Here is a 14,247-nt window from a genome sequence, read left to right as displayed (position 1 = left end):
CTTGGATCCTATCTACTAATATTTAGGCCTGTGCAAAGTACCTTACACATTTTAACTCATGTAATCTGCACCTCAAACTGACCAGGTCTATACTTGGTTAACTGCGTTGTAGAAAAGTCGGTGGAGACATAAGATTCTGTGGCAAGAGTAGCTGAGTGACTTGCCCAAGATTACTTTCATGTTGAATTTTAATTACATTCATGTCACTTTAAGTCCTGGCCTTCTGGAATTTTCACTTTTACTCATATTCAGTATGGCTGCACTTGAACAAACTCAGTGAAAATAGAGCAACCCCACACTCAGCACCATGCTATACTTCGACTATGTATTTTTTTAGTGTATTGAACTTATTCTGTAACATGTGTTTAAGAAATTACAATATTGCATGCATATGCCTTCCTTCACAATTTACTATTTTAGTCACCCGAATGAGTTCAAATTCAGATTAGTTCAAATCAGTTTTGTCTGCTCAAAATCTGTGCTACTCTGGATTGCAGTTTTCCCACTAAAGTTCTCTGGGAGGTAAATATATTGATTCAATAATAGTATCAAAAGCAGCATTTTATACTCATGTAAAGCTTTCTCATACATGATCTCAATCTACACAACTGCTCTGTGATGGTGATATTATTGCCCACATTTTACAGATGACAAAACCGAAATTTAAAGAAATTAGATAATTGCCCACAATGTATCAGTCGCTGTGTCCTAGCTAAATTCCAGTTTGAGTTTTCAGTGTTAGCTTTATATAATATAATACATGGATTTGGATTTTCTTTTGTGTGTTCCTTAACAATTACCTACATTATTCAGCATGCTAATTATGTGCACTATTTTGACAAACTGTGTGTTTATGACAATGAGTAACCCTCCCGACTGGACAAAGAATGTAGAGTAAGTTCAACTTCTATTTAAACCATCTACTCTGTGAGCAAATGTGTGTGTGTGTGTGTGTGTGTGTGTGTGTATAACTGTATAGATATACAGACATACAGACCTGTATACCTGTATATCTATGTCTATATATTTAGGATTTTGAAACTACGTACCTTCCATACAAAACGGAAGAGTATTTTTCTTAAAGCCATTTCTGAGCCCAAGTACAAAGCAGGAAGACAAATGGTATTGGCCCTCAGGCCTGCTGGTTTTAGATCTAATATCTATCCTTCACCTATATTTGATGGTGATTAGAATCCCATCATCCTTGGACACTCACCATTTTTTCCTTAGGATCTATAGCGGCCAAAGCAAATGGGATGAAAGCAATTGCAGAAATGAACCAGTATGGTAGATCTTGATTCCTGTTAAATTCCAGATGAAGGTAGTGAGTTCAGAATTTATCAGGGGCTCTTACACAGGCCATCAGAAGACAATGTTGAGCCTCTTCAAGTTTTCATTTCCATCAAGGCATCCACTTCATGTCAGGCCTATGTCAGTTTCAGGCGTTGTCATCAAAGAAGTCACGGAAATAAAATCCCCAAATTTGGGGTTTTACAACTTGAAAATTCAATAAACTGAGGGTTAAACTAACTGAAGCCAAAGTAACAGTAGTGTTTTTGGAAACTAGAAGCATCACTAACTCCACTGATGGCTCTGTTCTGGGATACCTCTGAGGGCAGAGGCTGGATTTGTGTTACGTGCTACTGGGGCTGCTCGCCCTGCCCAGGTTGTAACCACTCTTGCTCTGTGGCTGCTGACCCTGAAAACAACAACCACAAGGATTCCCAAGAGCCCCTTCCCTCCCTGGACACTTCCAAGTTGGAGCCAATCAGAAAGAAACAGAGATCTTTGTATGTAAATAAAATTTACATGCAAAGAATAGCCAAAGTATTGAAGTTAACATGTGAGGCCCATCCACCTTCAGTCCCCCTGGTTTCTGTGACTTTATTCTCCAAATTCTGAATAGAAGGTCAAAACTTAGGAAACATCTAAATTTCTGAATTAGCCCAACATTATAATCTAAAATAAATTTTCACCTCTTATGACCCTAAAATTATTCTATTTTGATGTTAACAAAATCCTTTTTCCAAGTTAGTTAGCTAACTGTCTTATCTTGTAGAAAGAAAAACACAAGTCTTGCTAACATGTCAGTGTTCTCTCATTCAAAAACATGATTGAAATTATCTTTTTACTTTCTAAAGGAAAATCATTTTATGCTTCTGCAATATTATTGGTTGGCCACTCCATCATGTGAATGTACTGGGTAATTTTCAGGATGTTCTATTCATTTATGTCAATACCAAGATATTTCAGACAGTAGCTACATAGATTTTATATAGCATGTATTTCTTCTTCTGCCTGTAGGACACTTTAAAAACAACTCTTCATATCTTGGGGAGTGAATTTAAATGTAAGGGTATGTTTTATTTCCATGAAAATAACATCAACCTGCTTAGATTCCTTTTTTAATATTCCTCTATTCCAATGACAGAGTGATAAGAAATTGATATGCTCTAAAAGAAAATTATGGCTTTATCAATTATTTTTGGATACTCGCCTCCAGGTACACCTTCACAGGAATATATACTTTTGAATCACTTATAAAAATTATTGCAAGGGGCTTCTGTTTAGAAGACTTTACTTTCCTTCGGGACCCATGGAACTGGCTCGACTTCACTGTCATTACATTTGCGTAAGTGCCTTTTTTGAAACTGTAAGATAGAATGTGGTTTGGCTTTCTATGAGTGCTTCTGTTTTTAAAGACTAAGCTTGCTTTAATTGAAAAACACCTTGGTATGATTTAGACATTTAAGCTCCTGATTTTATTTAGCGCAACAGGTCAAAGTGGCAGTTCACTTCCGCATACAACCGCTGCAGTGGGTTGAAGTTGCAATTTCCATGTGTAACAAGCATGTCAGCAAACTTCATACCTGCCACTTGTTCAACACGCACATGCACACTCTCCCACATGCACAGAATATGAAAGCACAGGTGTATGCATAATACATCTGTGAAAATGACTTTTAAAAATTATAGCCACGTACAGCTGCTGGCTGCACAAATTTTCATTGACCTTACCTATATTATGTATTCTGTCTTCTTTTTTTTTTAAGATTTTATTTATATATTTATTTATTTGAGAGGGAGTGTGTGCAAGCAGAGAGAGGGGGAGGGGCAAGTGGACTCCACACTGAGCATGGAGCCTAACTCGGGGCTCCACCTCACAACCCTGGGATCATGACCTGAGCTGAAGTCAAGAGTTGGATGCTTCATCGACTGAGCCGCCCAGACACCCCTCTCTCTGTCTTCTTTTATTAGTTTGGTAGAATAATGGAATGTAAGCATCTATGAGCATCAAAACATTCTGACAGATAAAACTAATAGGAAAAAATAAGGTACTTAATATATTATGTATCTAATATAATAAATTATTATTTCATCAGCAAATTGAGTTTTAAGACTTAAAAGCAGACACGTTCTCTTGTCTCTTCCTATTCCTCACCTGATCCCATTTCTTTCTTCCTCTTTTCTTTTCCTTTATGATTGTCTTCATATCGTTCTTTACTCTAAACATAAACCTTCTTATCTTCATCTCCCATCCGGATACACTCAGTAATATGCACAATTTCTCTATTCATCCCCTTTAATTTTTTCTAGTGGTAAACTTCCCCAAGGAAGAAGAGACTCAGAAAAGTAATCGAAGGCTGTTCAGGAGTAGGTGAAATTAGTGTGAAGGAAGGTGGTCCATGTCCACCTGCCCTCACTGTTCCTTCGGGAGCTGATTTTTTTGGCCTCTTATAGGCATAATGGGGGGTAGATAGGAGGAAAAGTAGGGCTGGCATACTCAGGTCTCCAAATGCTGCCTGTCTCATCTTAATTCCATAACTAGGATAAGCCAATTCTTCCCCATTTCTTCTGGCCACACTTCAAAAGAAATCATATTGGAACAACTGTTTTTTGAGACTAAAGTAACAGTAATAGCAGGGGCACCATTGAGCCCTCAAAAAATCTTGTTCTTACCTTGCCTAACTTTCACTTAGGAGTTGCACTAGAAAAACCTTTTCATGTACAGATAGTAAGGCAATCTGCCTTTTTCTGCCTAAATTTCTCTTGGATGATTTCATACCTTTTTTTTTTCTAACTGAAACCCTGAAACTATAGCCAAGAATTATTTTCTATTTACTCAGTTCTCCTTAGTTACACATGATGTTAATTATATTGCTTGCCAAAATAACAACACGATTATATACTTTATGAAGTTTACATCTATAAAGAGCCTTAAATTATGTAGGTTAAGAAAACAAAATTATCATTTAGAATCACCAAGAAGGTCTTTATAAAAGGCCCAAGCGAATAATATAAATCCTGCTTAAATCTTGAATAACTCTGATTTAATTCTACAGGTATGTAAAAGAATTTGTAAGCCTAGGCAATTTTTCAGCTCTTCAAACTTTCAGAGTCTTGAGAGCTTTGAAAACTATTTCTGTAATTCCAGGTAAAGAGTGATTGGTGTGAAGCATAAGGCTCCTTGTACCTACAGCTCTTTCTTTGTATCCTGTTATTGTGTTGTGTGTGAACTCCCTATTACAGATACGTGACAGAGTTTGTGGACCTGGGCAATGTCTCAGCGCTAAGAACATTCAGAGTTCTCCGAGCACTGAAAACAATTTCAGTCATTCCAGGTGAGAGTGGAGTTAAACACTGGGGCTGACCCATCATGTTTTTTCACAGTGACAGTTTCTTTGCTTGGCAGCATTACAGAAAATCAGGAACCATAATACTGTAATCAAAATCATAATCAAAATCAAATGCTTTATAGGAAATAATTCTTATATGGACGTAAGTTTTTATGTTTTTCTACTTTTTATCAGCCTAGGAGCTTAATAGTGATTTTCATGAGATACTGAAATATGCAGTCTGTGTGTGATTTGTACTTAGAGATGTCATGTTTTGTTTTCTTTTTCTCCGTGTTAGTTGTACCAAGGATTTGGTTCCTACCGAATGTACCAATTTGTAATTTCTTGTTCATTGTAGGTATTGATGATAATGTATATACAATGTAAATCCCAATATTGCTTTAAAAGAAAGGAAATAAGATAATGAAGAATAGCATGAGTCTGCATAGAGGATTTATTATCTTAAAGTGTAGTTATACCCCCTACCACCTCCAGAATTAGAGCAAAACCTTTCCTACTTATAAATAAGCATTTAAAAATATGTACTCTGGTAATTTGCTATAAAACTGACAACTGACACTAATGAAAGTATGGGGTGAGTTTCATTAGCAAAAAGGAGAAATACAAGAGCCTTTCCTTAATACAGGCTTCATGAAGACCATGCACCACCCATTATGTTCTCTCAACATAATGGGATATGATCTTCATTTCATTATTTGGATCATTATGTTTCCAGAGTTTATCTCAACACTCTAGCCTACCATGAAGTGTTGCTTTTCCACTAGCATTACAATTATTTTCAGACTTATGCATGGAATCGATGTTTTCAAGAAAATCGTGTAAGGCTTTTGTTATTTCTGACCTTCTAAGTCTTCATAGACATAGCCTTCTTTCTTTAAGGCCTGAAGACCATTGTGGGGGCCCTGATCCAGTCAGTGAAGAAGCTCTCTGATGTCATGATCCTGACTGTGTTCTGTCTGAGCGTGTTTGCACTGATTGGGCTGCAGCTGTTCATGGGCAACCTGCGGAATAAATGTGTACAATGGCCTCCCACCAATGCCTCTCTGGAGGAACACAGTATAGAAAGGAATGTAACTACAAATTACAATGGCACGCTTGTCAATGAAACTCGTTTTGAGTTTGACTGGAAATCATACATTCAAGATACAAGTAAGAATTTTTGTTAAATAGATTTATTTTTTCATTGTTGATTTGCATTCCACCAAGGCATGGAAATTTTCTTAAAATGATTGCATAATAGGTTGTGACCTCTTAATCACCATATCAATGGTTTGCATATACACTTAATTATTTTATTGATTACGGTTCTAATTTTGACTCCTAAATGCCATTTTCTGTGGTATCATTATATGGGAGGTTGAAAAATTCAGTTGCAAAGAAAGTAAGTAAAATTTTATCTTTTATTTAGTTTTAGTATTTGCCAGTGGCAATGTTTCAAAAGAGGAGACAGAACATAATTCATGGGGGGGCAGGCACCTGGGTGGCTCAGTCGTTAAGCGTCTGCCTTTGGCTCAGGGCATGATTCCAGGTCCTGAGATCGAGCCCCACATCGGGCTCCTCCGCTGGGAGCCTGCTGTTTTCTCTCCCACTCCCCCTGTTTGTGTTCCCTCTCTTGCTGGCTGTCTTTCTCTCTATCAAAAAAAGAAAAAAAAGAACATAATTCACGGGGAAAGGAAATCTTTAGATGTCTAAAGGGAGTTCTTTAACTGGTCTTATATCTTTATTATTTTAAGGTGATGAGTAATACTTAGGGAAAAAATCAAAGAAAAAACCTTAGTGACTGGTTGTGTGGAACAAGTAGGATTAGTCATAAAAAATCACTGGTAGTTGGATAATTCTTAAAGTCATGATAGTATAATAAAAAAACCTAATGAGTGTCTTTTTATAGTTGGAGATCTAGAAAACACCTTGGGTGATACAGATTAACTCTTTCCTGATGTTAGTGATATGCCAACAAATAATTTGCAAACAGTTGCAAATCTCAAGATTAAGAAAAATACATGTCAACGCAGTACATGAAATGTCCCTTATTCACTTCATATGATGCCAGTAAGTCTACTGTTGTCACCAACTCCCTGAAATCTGTTATTTTTTTCTCTCTTCATCTAAAATCAAGGAACTGACCGTGAGGATATCACGTAGGGTATATTCTATCTAGTGAAAATGTGCTGGACTCCGTTTCTCTTATAATCAAAGTAAAAGAAATCTTAAATATCTGAGGCATTTTCAGCTCTATAAATTTTTACTTATCATTTTCCCTAACAATACTCCATCTGTTGAAAAGACTATTTTAATCAAATGCAAATATAAGTAAAATGGTTTGTCTTTGAAAGTAATAGAAAATTAAATTTATTAAAATTAGAGATAAACTCTATGACTGAAAGTTGTATTTTCTTCAGATTAAGCTTCTAGATCATTGCCTTTAATGGATAAAACTTCATTTATAAATACCTGATATCAAAAATTTATCCAGAAACTATCATAGTCCTTTCACTTCACTTCATTTTAATTAAAAGTTAAGAAATACTATCTATATTTTCTTGTCTACATTCAAAGAAGTAAATACATTAGCAATGGAAGTATTTCCCTCTGTGTTTTTGTATCCTCTATAGAACTATGCATAGAATAAATTTCTCTGAAAATTTAATATCTAGAAAATATTTCTTTTTATAAAATCCAAAATTTTTCTTCTTAAAACTTGATTATAGGGATGCCTGTGTGGCTCAGTCAGTTAAGTGTCTGTCTTTGGCTCAGGTCATGATCCCAGGGTCCTGGGATTGAGACCTGCATTGGGCTCCTGCTCAGAGGGGAGCCTGCTTCTCTTTCTGCCTTTTGCTCCCCTGATTGTGCACTCTCTCTCTCTCTCCCCCTCACCCCAACAAATAAATAAATAAAATCTTAAAAAAAGAACTTGATTATTTAAATGGCATGATCTCATCCTTTTTTATAGCTGTGTAATATTTCTTGAGTGAGTGAGTGTGTGTGTGTGTGTGTGTGTATACACCACATCTTCCTTATCCATTCATCTATTGATGGACAGTTAGGTTGCTTCCAATATCTTCACTATTACAAATAATGCTGCAATAAACTAGGGGTGCATATATCTTTTCAAATTAGTGTTTTCATTTTCTTTGGGTAAATACTCAATAGTGGAATTAGAGGGTATTATGCCTAGTGAAATGAGTCAGACAGAGGAAGACAAATACCATCTGATTTCATTCATAAGTGAAACCTAAAAAAAATACAATAACAAATGAATAAACAAGCAAAAAGCAGATTCAGACCTACAAATACAGAGAATAAACTGATGGTTGCTAGAGGGGTGAGAGGTTGGCCAAAATGGGTGAAGGGGAATGGGAGATACAGGCTTCCAGTTATGGAGTGAATAAGTCACGGGAATAAAAGGCACAGCATTAGGAATATAGTCAATGATATTGCAACAGCTATGTGTCAGGACAGAAGGTAGCTACACTTGTGAACATAGCATAATGTGTAAATTTGTGGAATCACTACGTTGTACACCTGAAACTAATGTGACACTGTAAACCTTATTCAAATTTTTAAAATGATGATTTAATTCAACACATTTCTCTTTTTGTCATCATTTTACTTATTTATTCAATAAACTTTATTGAAAGGCTGCTGGGCCCCAACAATAGTAATATGGAAATAATTAATGATCAGACTTTCTTTCAAGGAGTAACAATATTTGTAAACAAATAATTACAATATAGGACAAAGAGTATAATAATAATGGAAGTAGCTACATATTACTGGTAACACAGTGAGAGGAGTTCTTAATTTTGCCATTCTTTAGTGGTAGGAAGTAGAGAATATCAAGGAAGAAGTGACACTTGATATTAAAACAATCTAAGGAATTTGTCAGAGAAAGAAAGCTTTGAGATAATATAATATTAATCTCTAGTAATTATTTTAGCTTTACTATTTAACATATTTTATTTTGTTTCTTTTACTAGTTGACATGATTTATGCATCTTTTGCTATAAGCTGCCTATTATATATTCTGGAAGTCAGTAGAATGTGAATTATAATTAACTGTTTAACATTTATAAATAGTGTTTGAATATACAGAAGAAAGAAAAGATACAATCTTTTTATTTTGAAATGTGTGGCCTTTTTGAAAAAAAAAAGGAATCTCTGTCATGCTTATCTATTTTTACAACATGAAATTTTTATTTTTCACAAGGGTAGTGGAAAAAATATGATACCTTTTCAATTTTTCTGCTAGCACCTGTGATTACCACTAATTTTACATTCACAAAGAACAAATGGTTTCTACTACTAAGTATCCAATCCCTTTAATATCATGTCTAGTGTTTAGAGGGAGAAGTGGCAAATACCTGTGTCTTTGAACAAATTATGTAATGTATTTTGAATTACTCTGAATCCTAAAAGTTGGGCCTGATCTTGCTTTCATTTTGCAATGTAATGCAAAATGCTCATCATTTGACTTTCTTTTTTGTAACCAGGATATCATTATTTTCTGGAGGGTGTTTTGGATGCCCTACTATGTGGAAATAGCTCCGATGCAGGGTAAGCCAATAATTTGTGTGTGCTTGTGGATGTGTATATTTTATTAATACTTATTTGTTATAATTAAGGTTACTTCTAAGGTGAGGGATTATTTAAAGATTAGGCAAGCTTTTATGTTTCATAAAACAAGGAATGATACTTTTGCTGTGTCCCTTAGAATAGTATATGTGAGCAAGAAGTCAACTTTAGAGGGGAAATGAACTAGAGTATGCTAAAATGCTAATTATCAACAGAAAACAGTTTTGTAAAATATTATTAAAAATGCTAAGCATTATTTTAAAGATGATATCAAGAGGCTAGTAAACTCTGTTGTGTCAAAAGCTGGGAAATGTATCATGCTTCTATCCCTTGAGATAACTTCTATCCCTTGAAATAGCCAGTTTTCCTGGTTAGACAATTTTGTAAGTATAGCATGCTATCAGAATAAAAAGTCAGAACTTCTTGTAATACTTTCTTTTGTCCCTTTTATAGTCAATGTCCAGAAGGATATGTGTGTGTGAAAGCTGGTAGAAATCCTAATTATGGCTATACAAGCTTTGATACCTTCAGTTGGGCCTTTTTGTCTCTGTTTCGACTGATGACTCAGGACTTCTGGGAAAATCTGTATCAACTGGTGAGAACCTGTAGAGATACATACCACATTTACATAGAAGCATATAAGAAAACCATCTTCGTTAGGAAATCTAAATCACAGCATAATATAGAAGAAGGAACAGAACTTGAATTTAGGGGATTTGAGGTCCTGTATCCTATTGATTATAACGCATAGTAAGCATAGTGACAACAGGGCTAGCATTTCTCTCTCATTTCCCTTTGGCTCAAAACTTATTTTCCACCCTTTCTAGACACAGGTCTTCTGAAATAGAAGGGGCATCTTCCCCCTCCACCCCATCTGCCCCCTCAAATGACTCAGGTGACAGGTGATGAAAATCAATAGGCAGACATAGAGAACTCGGATGTGTTCCTTGACTTTTATCACAGGCTCAGCTCGTTGATGGGATCTTGATGGTATTTTATTTGATTCCGTTTTATTCTTGGTGAGTCCAAGGATTCCTTCCTAGAAATCAGAATGTGAATGCATGAGTTAGGGAAAAAGAAAGAGGAAGAGGTTAAAGAAGCAGTCAAGGAGGTAGGAGGGGGTGTGACCACCATAATTATTCTTTATGTCAGAGTCCTACACGACACACAAGTAAGTTGAAAGTTGAAGCCACTAGTTAGTGAAATAATATTGAAACGATAATTTTAATGTTCTTATTTTCAGACACTACGTGCTGCTGGAAAAACATACATGATCTTTTTTGTGCTGGTCATTTTCCTGGGCTCGTTCTACCTGATAAATTTGATCCTGGCTGTGGTGGCCATGGCCTATGAGGAACAGAATCAGGCCACCTTGGAAGAGGCAGAACAGAAAGAGGCTGAATTTCAGCAGATGCTCGAACAGCTTAAAAAGCAACAGGAGGCAGCTCAGGTAAATTCACCATGTCAAATATGTCCTGTCTCATGGTACAATTATTTTTTATTATTTTGGTTGTTATGAAAATACCAGAGAGAATAATTCTTTGACTCTACTTAATAGAAGCGGATTCGTAATTTCTACATATTAATCATCTATAGATCATCAAGTTTAATTTTTCTAAGATGTCTGCAATATTGGCCACAGTGGAACTCTCTCGTGCCTTTTTAACATTTTAAGATTTTTATAACTAAAGGGGAAATGTGATTTTGAATCTTCTCAAATGAAAAACTTACGGAATGGGTATACTGGCATTAGGAGAAAATCCTAAGAAGCCATCTTTTCTTAGAAATAAAGTATTGGTTGTCATATAAAAAGATGTTCATCTGGCTTTTAAAAGATAGTCTCTTCTTTTCTTTAACCGAAAATATTTTGGCTTTTAGCATGGTTGCTTACTTGCCTCTCTGATACAGTAAATAAGGAAGTGATGAAGTAACGTTCTGTGATAAAGCAGTAGTCAGCAGGCCTAGGAAAGTCACCAATTTTAGGGAGATCAGGTGACCTACAAATTGCTTGTTCTTATAGTGAGGTGTTGATATAGTACAATTAAATGCCTGTCTTATCACTTCCATCTTCCCTTGGGCTTTCCGTTTAGCATACAAACTCAGTGTCTTTCCTTTAGAATAAAGTTGCTTGGGGAATATTAAGGTATTGACAGGAGTCCCTGTATTGAGGGTACTCTGAGAACAATGGTAATAATCAAAAAGTGCCAACTGAGTACCAGTACAAGCTATGATCAAAAGCGTTGTTTTCATTCCATGCCCGCATGTCCTGCAAGAACCAGTACTGAGCTAAAGAAGCCGGGATGGTATTTGGAGAAAGGAATGTCTTGTCTTGCTTAGTAGAAACTGTTGACTGTCATTTCTCCAGTCTGCAGGATTATGCAGGGGCAAGAACAGGTTTTATCACCATCTATAAATTTGGTGGATCATATTTTGGCAGCCAAGCTTTAATATCTGGGGAGAGGACTTCAGCTTTTCATTTCATTCCTCCTACCTTGGAATATGACCTCAATTAAGTCATTAGCTTTTCTTCCATGCCGCAGTTTCTTTCTCAGAGAAAAGAAGACAGTGCTAATTAAATACCAATTTTTGGAGTGATTCAAATCCCCAAAAGTAATATAGGTTTATGTTCTTGTTGATGCCTGATGGATCCTTTTGAATATGGACTTTGCAGTGTAATATAGACACAATAAATGTCGGCACAGATAAAATCACATTAACCCTGAAAGCCTTCATTCGATAGAAAGGGGGGGAAATCCCATTTATACCTGCAGAGTTTCTTCTATGGATGACCAGCTTGAGTCAGCTAAATGTATTTTTTAAATATCATGCAAATACTTGAGCTTAAAAAGATAAAATCTTCTCTAATGCCATACTAAAACCATTTCTCCTTAATGTAACAGGCAGCAGCTGTAACGGCCTCAGAGCATTCCAGAGAACCCAGTGCCGCTGGGGGGCTCTCCGACAGCTCATCTGAAGCGTCCAAGTTGAGTTCCAAGAGTGCTAAGGAAAGAAGAAACCGGAGAAAGAAAAGAAAACAGAAAGAGCAGTCTGGTGGGGAAGAGAAAGATGAGGATGAATTCCATAAATCTGAATCTGAAGACAGCATCAGGAGGAAAGGGTTTCGCTTCTCCATAGAAGGGAATCGGTTGACGTATGAAAAGAGGTACTCCTCCCCACACCAGGTATGGCACCATGGCGTTAAAGGGTGCATGGGTGAAAGTCAGAACACTGAAGAGAGGGGGAGAAGTTAATCAGATTTACGAATTGTCATCAACTGAATTGACTGCTGTGTTTATTACATTTAAACCTATCCTTTCTTCACATAGCTATGAGAAAACTTTACTCCACATGTATGTAAGTCTGTGGCTTTCTGCAGTTGGGGTCACACTGGGTTGAAAGTCAGAAGACCTGGATTCTCATCCTGATACTATCTGCTGATACCTTTTAAAACTAATGACATTTATTCTTTCTGCTCCTCAGCCTCTTTAATGAAAACAAAAACCAGCCAAAAACGTGGATATGGGGCTGGCTGATCAATAACTTCTTTTGGTTATTTTATGTTGGTTTTTTTCCCGCTTAACTTCTTTATAAACCGTGCATCCTTCTGAAAATCTCAGGTGTGATATGCATTATCAAAAAGCACACTAATCTGAATTTCGGAAGCCTGTGCCTTACAGATGAAACAGCAATAATAATGGATGTAAAGTGATTTTAGAAAGATGGCCTAAAACAATTTGAGAAAAGTGTTGGAATTCTTTGAAAGGAAGGAGCAGTAAGAACAAATGTGTCCTTGTGAAGGTCATGCTGCCAATGTTTATTGAATCCTTTATGGCGTCCATAGTATGTGCTAAGGAGGTTTCCTTTTGAACTTGAAAAATGGTGATTCGGGGTTTTGTTTTTCGGTATCTTTAAGCTGTGATCTATCTCCCCATTCATAATCTCAAGGACTAGAAATCTTCTCTTATAAAACCAACTTAATCTGAGCACATAAAACGAGAGTGTTAATCAAAAGGAGTGAATCACATTCTCTTATGAATACAGAAATCTCCTTCAACTTAATCTTGCAAAATTAAAAGCGCATTTCAAACGGCTATATTAATTTGCTTGTACTCTTTTTGGTTTCAAACTTCTAGTCTTTGTTGAGCATCCGTGGCTCCCTATTTTCTCCAAGACGAAATAGCAGAACAAGCCTTTTCAGCTTTAGAGGGCGAGGAAAGGATGTGGGATCGGAGAACGACTTTGCCGATGATGAGCACAGCACCTTTGAGGATAACGAGAGCCGGAGAGACTCCTTGTTCGTGCCCCGGCGACATGGAGAGCGGCGCAACAGTAACCTGAGTCAGACCAGTAGGTCTTCCCGGATGCTGGCAGTGTTTCCAGCGAATGGGAAGATGCACAGCACTGTGGATTGCAATGGTGTGGTTTCCTTGGTTGGTGGACCTTCAGTTCCTACATCGCCTGTTGGACAGCTTCTGCCAGAGGTGATAATAGATAAGCCAGCTACTGATGACAATGTAAGGAAGTTTTAAATAGTTCAGGCATGGCTGGCCCGTTATTGCTGCACCAGCCAGTGTTTCTACAGAATGGAACCTTTTGAGAATGATTCCTGGTTGGTCAAGCTGTGAATGCACCTGCATCTTGTAATACCTTTAATAGACTAACCAACTAAAACTTAAGGCCTCAACACTCTTGCATCACACCGAATGCGTTTACTTATTTAATGTGCTAAGAATAAATTAGACACAAAAAGAAATTACTGCCTCCAGTTGGAGGATTTGCTATATACCCATGCTGAGCTTAGATAGCAAGACATCCTCTAAAGCTTTGGTATAAAAGTAAATGAATGATTCCTCTGTTTAAGTATAAAGGGTGTATAATAAATCTTTCCAACAGATTCTTCATGATAGTTCTGCCTTATTTTAGAAGATTTTCAAGAACACTGTGCCTACATAGATAGCTTCATTTTTATCTTAAAATTTCTAGTATTCACATTTGTTTTTCTAAAAAAATGCTGATATAAGTCTTCTCAAAACCAATC

General features: G+C 36.5%; 1 protein-coding gene across 6 annotated transcripts in view; it reads left to right on the top strand.

Annotated features, from left to right (window-relative positions):
• The window catches only part of LOC100483294 (sodium channel protein type 1 subunit alpha), a 139,383-nt gene that overhangs the window by 75,722 nt on the left and 49,414 nt on the right, over positions 1-14,247 (top strand). For 5 of the 6 annotated variants that reach the window (XM_034654674.1, XM_002928605.4, XM_034654672.1 and 2 more), the window contains 9 exons: positions 805-894; positions 2,504-2,632; positions 4,531-4,622; positions 5,517-5,786; positions 9,128-9,191; positions 9,663-9,804; positions 10,453-10,659; positions 12,110-12,391; positions 13,343-13,723. In XM_034654674.1, the coding sequence (XP_034510565.1) occupies positions 805-894; positions 2,504-2,632; positions 4,531-4,622; positions 5,517-5,786; positions 9,128-9,191; positions 9,663-9,804; positions 10,453-10,659; positions 12,110-12,391; positions 13,343-13,723 (1,657 nt within the window). The remainder of the gene's footprint in view (positions 1-804; positions 895-2,503; positions 2,633-4,530; positions 4,623-5,516; positions 5,787-9,127; positions 9,192-9,662; positions 9,805-10,452; positions 10,660-12,109; positions 12,392-13,342; positions 13,724-14,247) is intronic. The other variant, XM_034654675.1, reaches the window with a different exon arrangement.

The sequence above is a fragment of the Ailuropoda melanoleuca genome, chromosome 2, assembly GCF_002007445.2.
Source record: "Ailuropoda melanoleuca isolate Jingjing chromosome 2, ASM200744v2, whole genome shotgun sequence".
NCBI lineage: Eukaryota > Metazoa > Chordata > Mammalia > Carnivora > Ursidae > Ailuropoda > Ailuropoda melanoleuca.
Note: the sequence above shows the minus strand (reverse complement) of the source record. Positions and strands in the feature narration are given on the sequence as shown.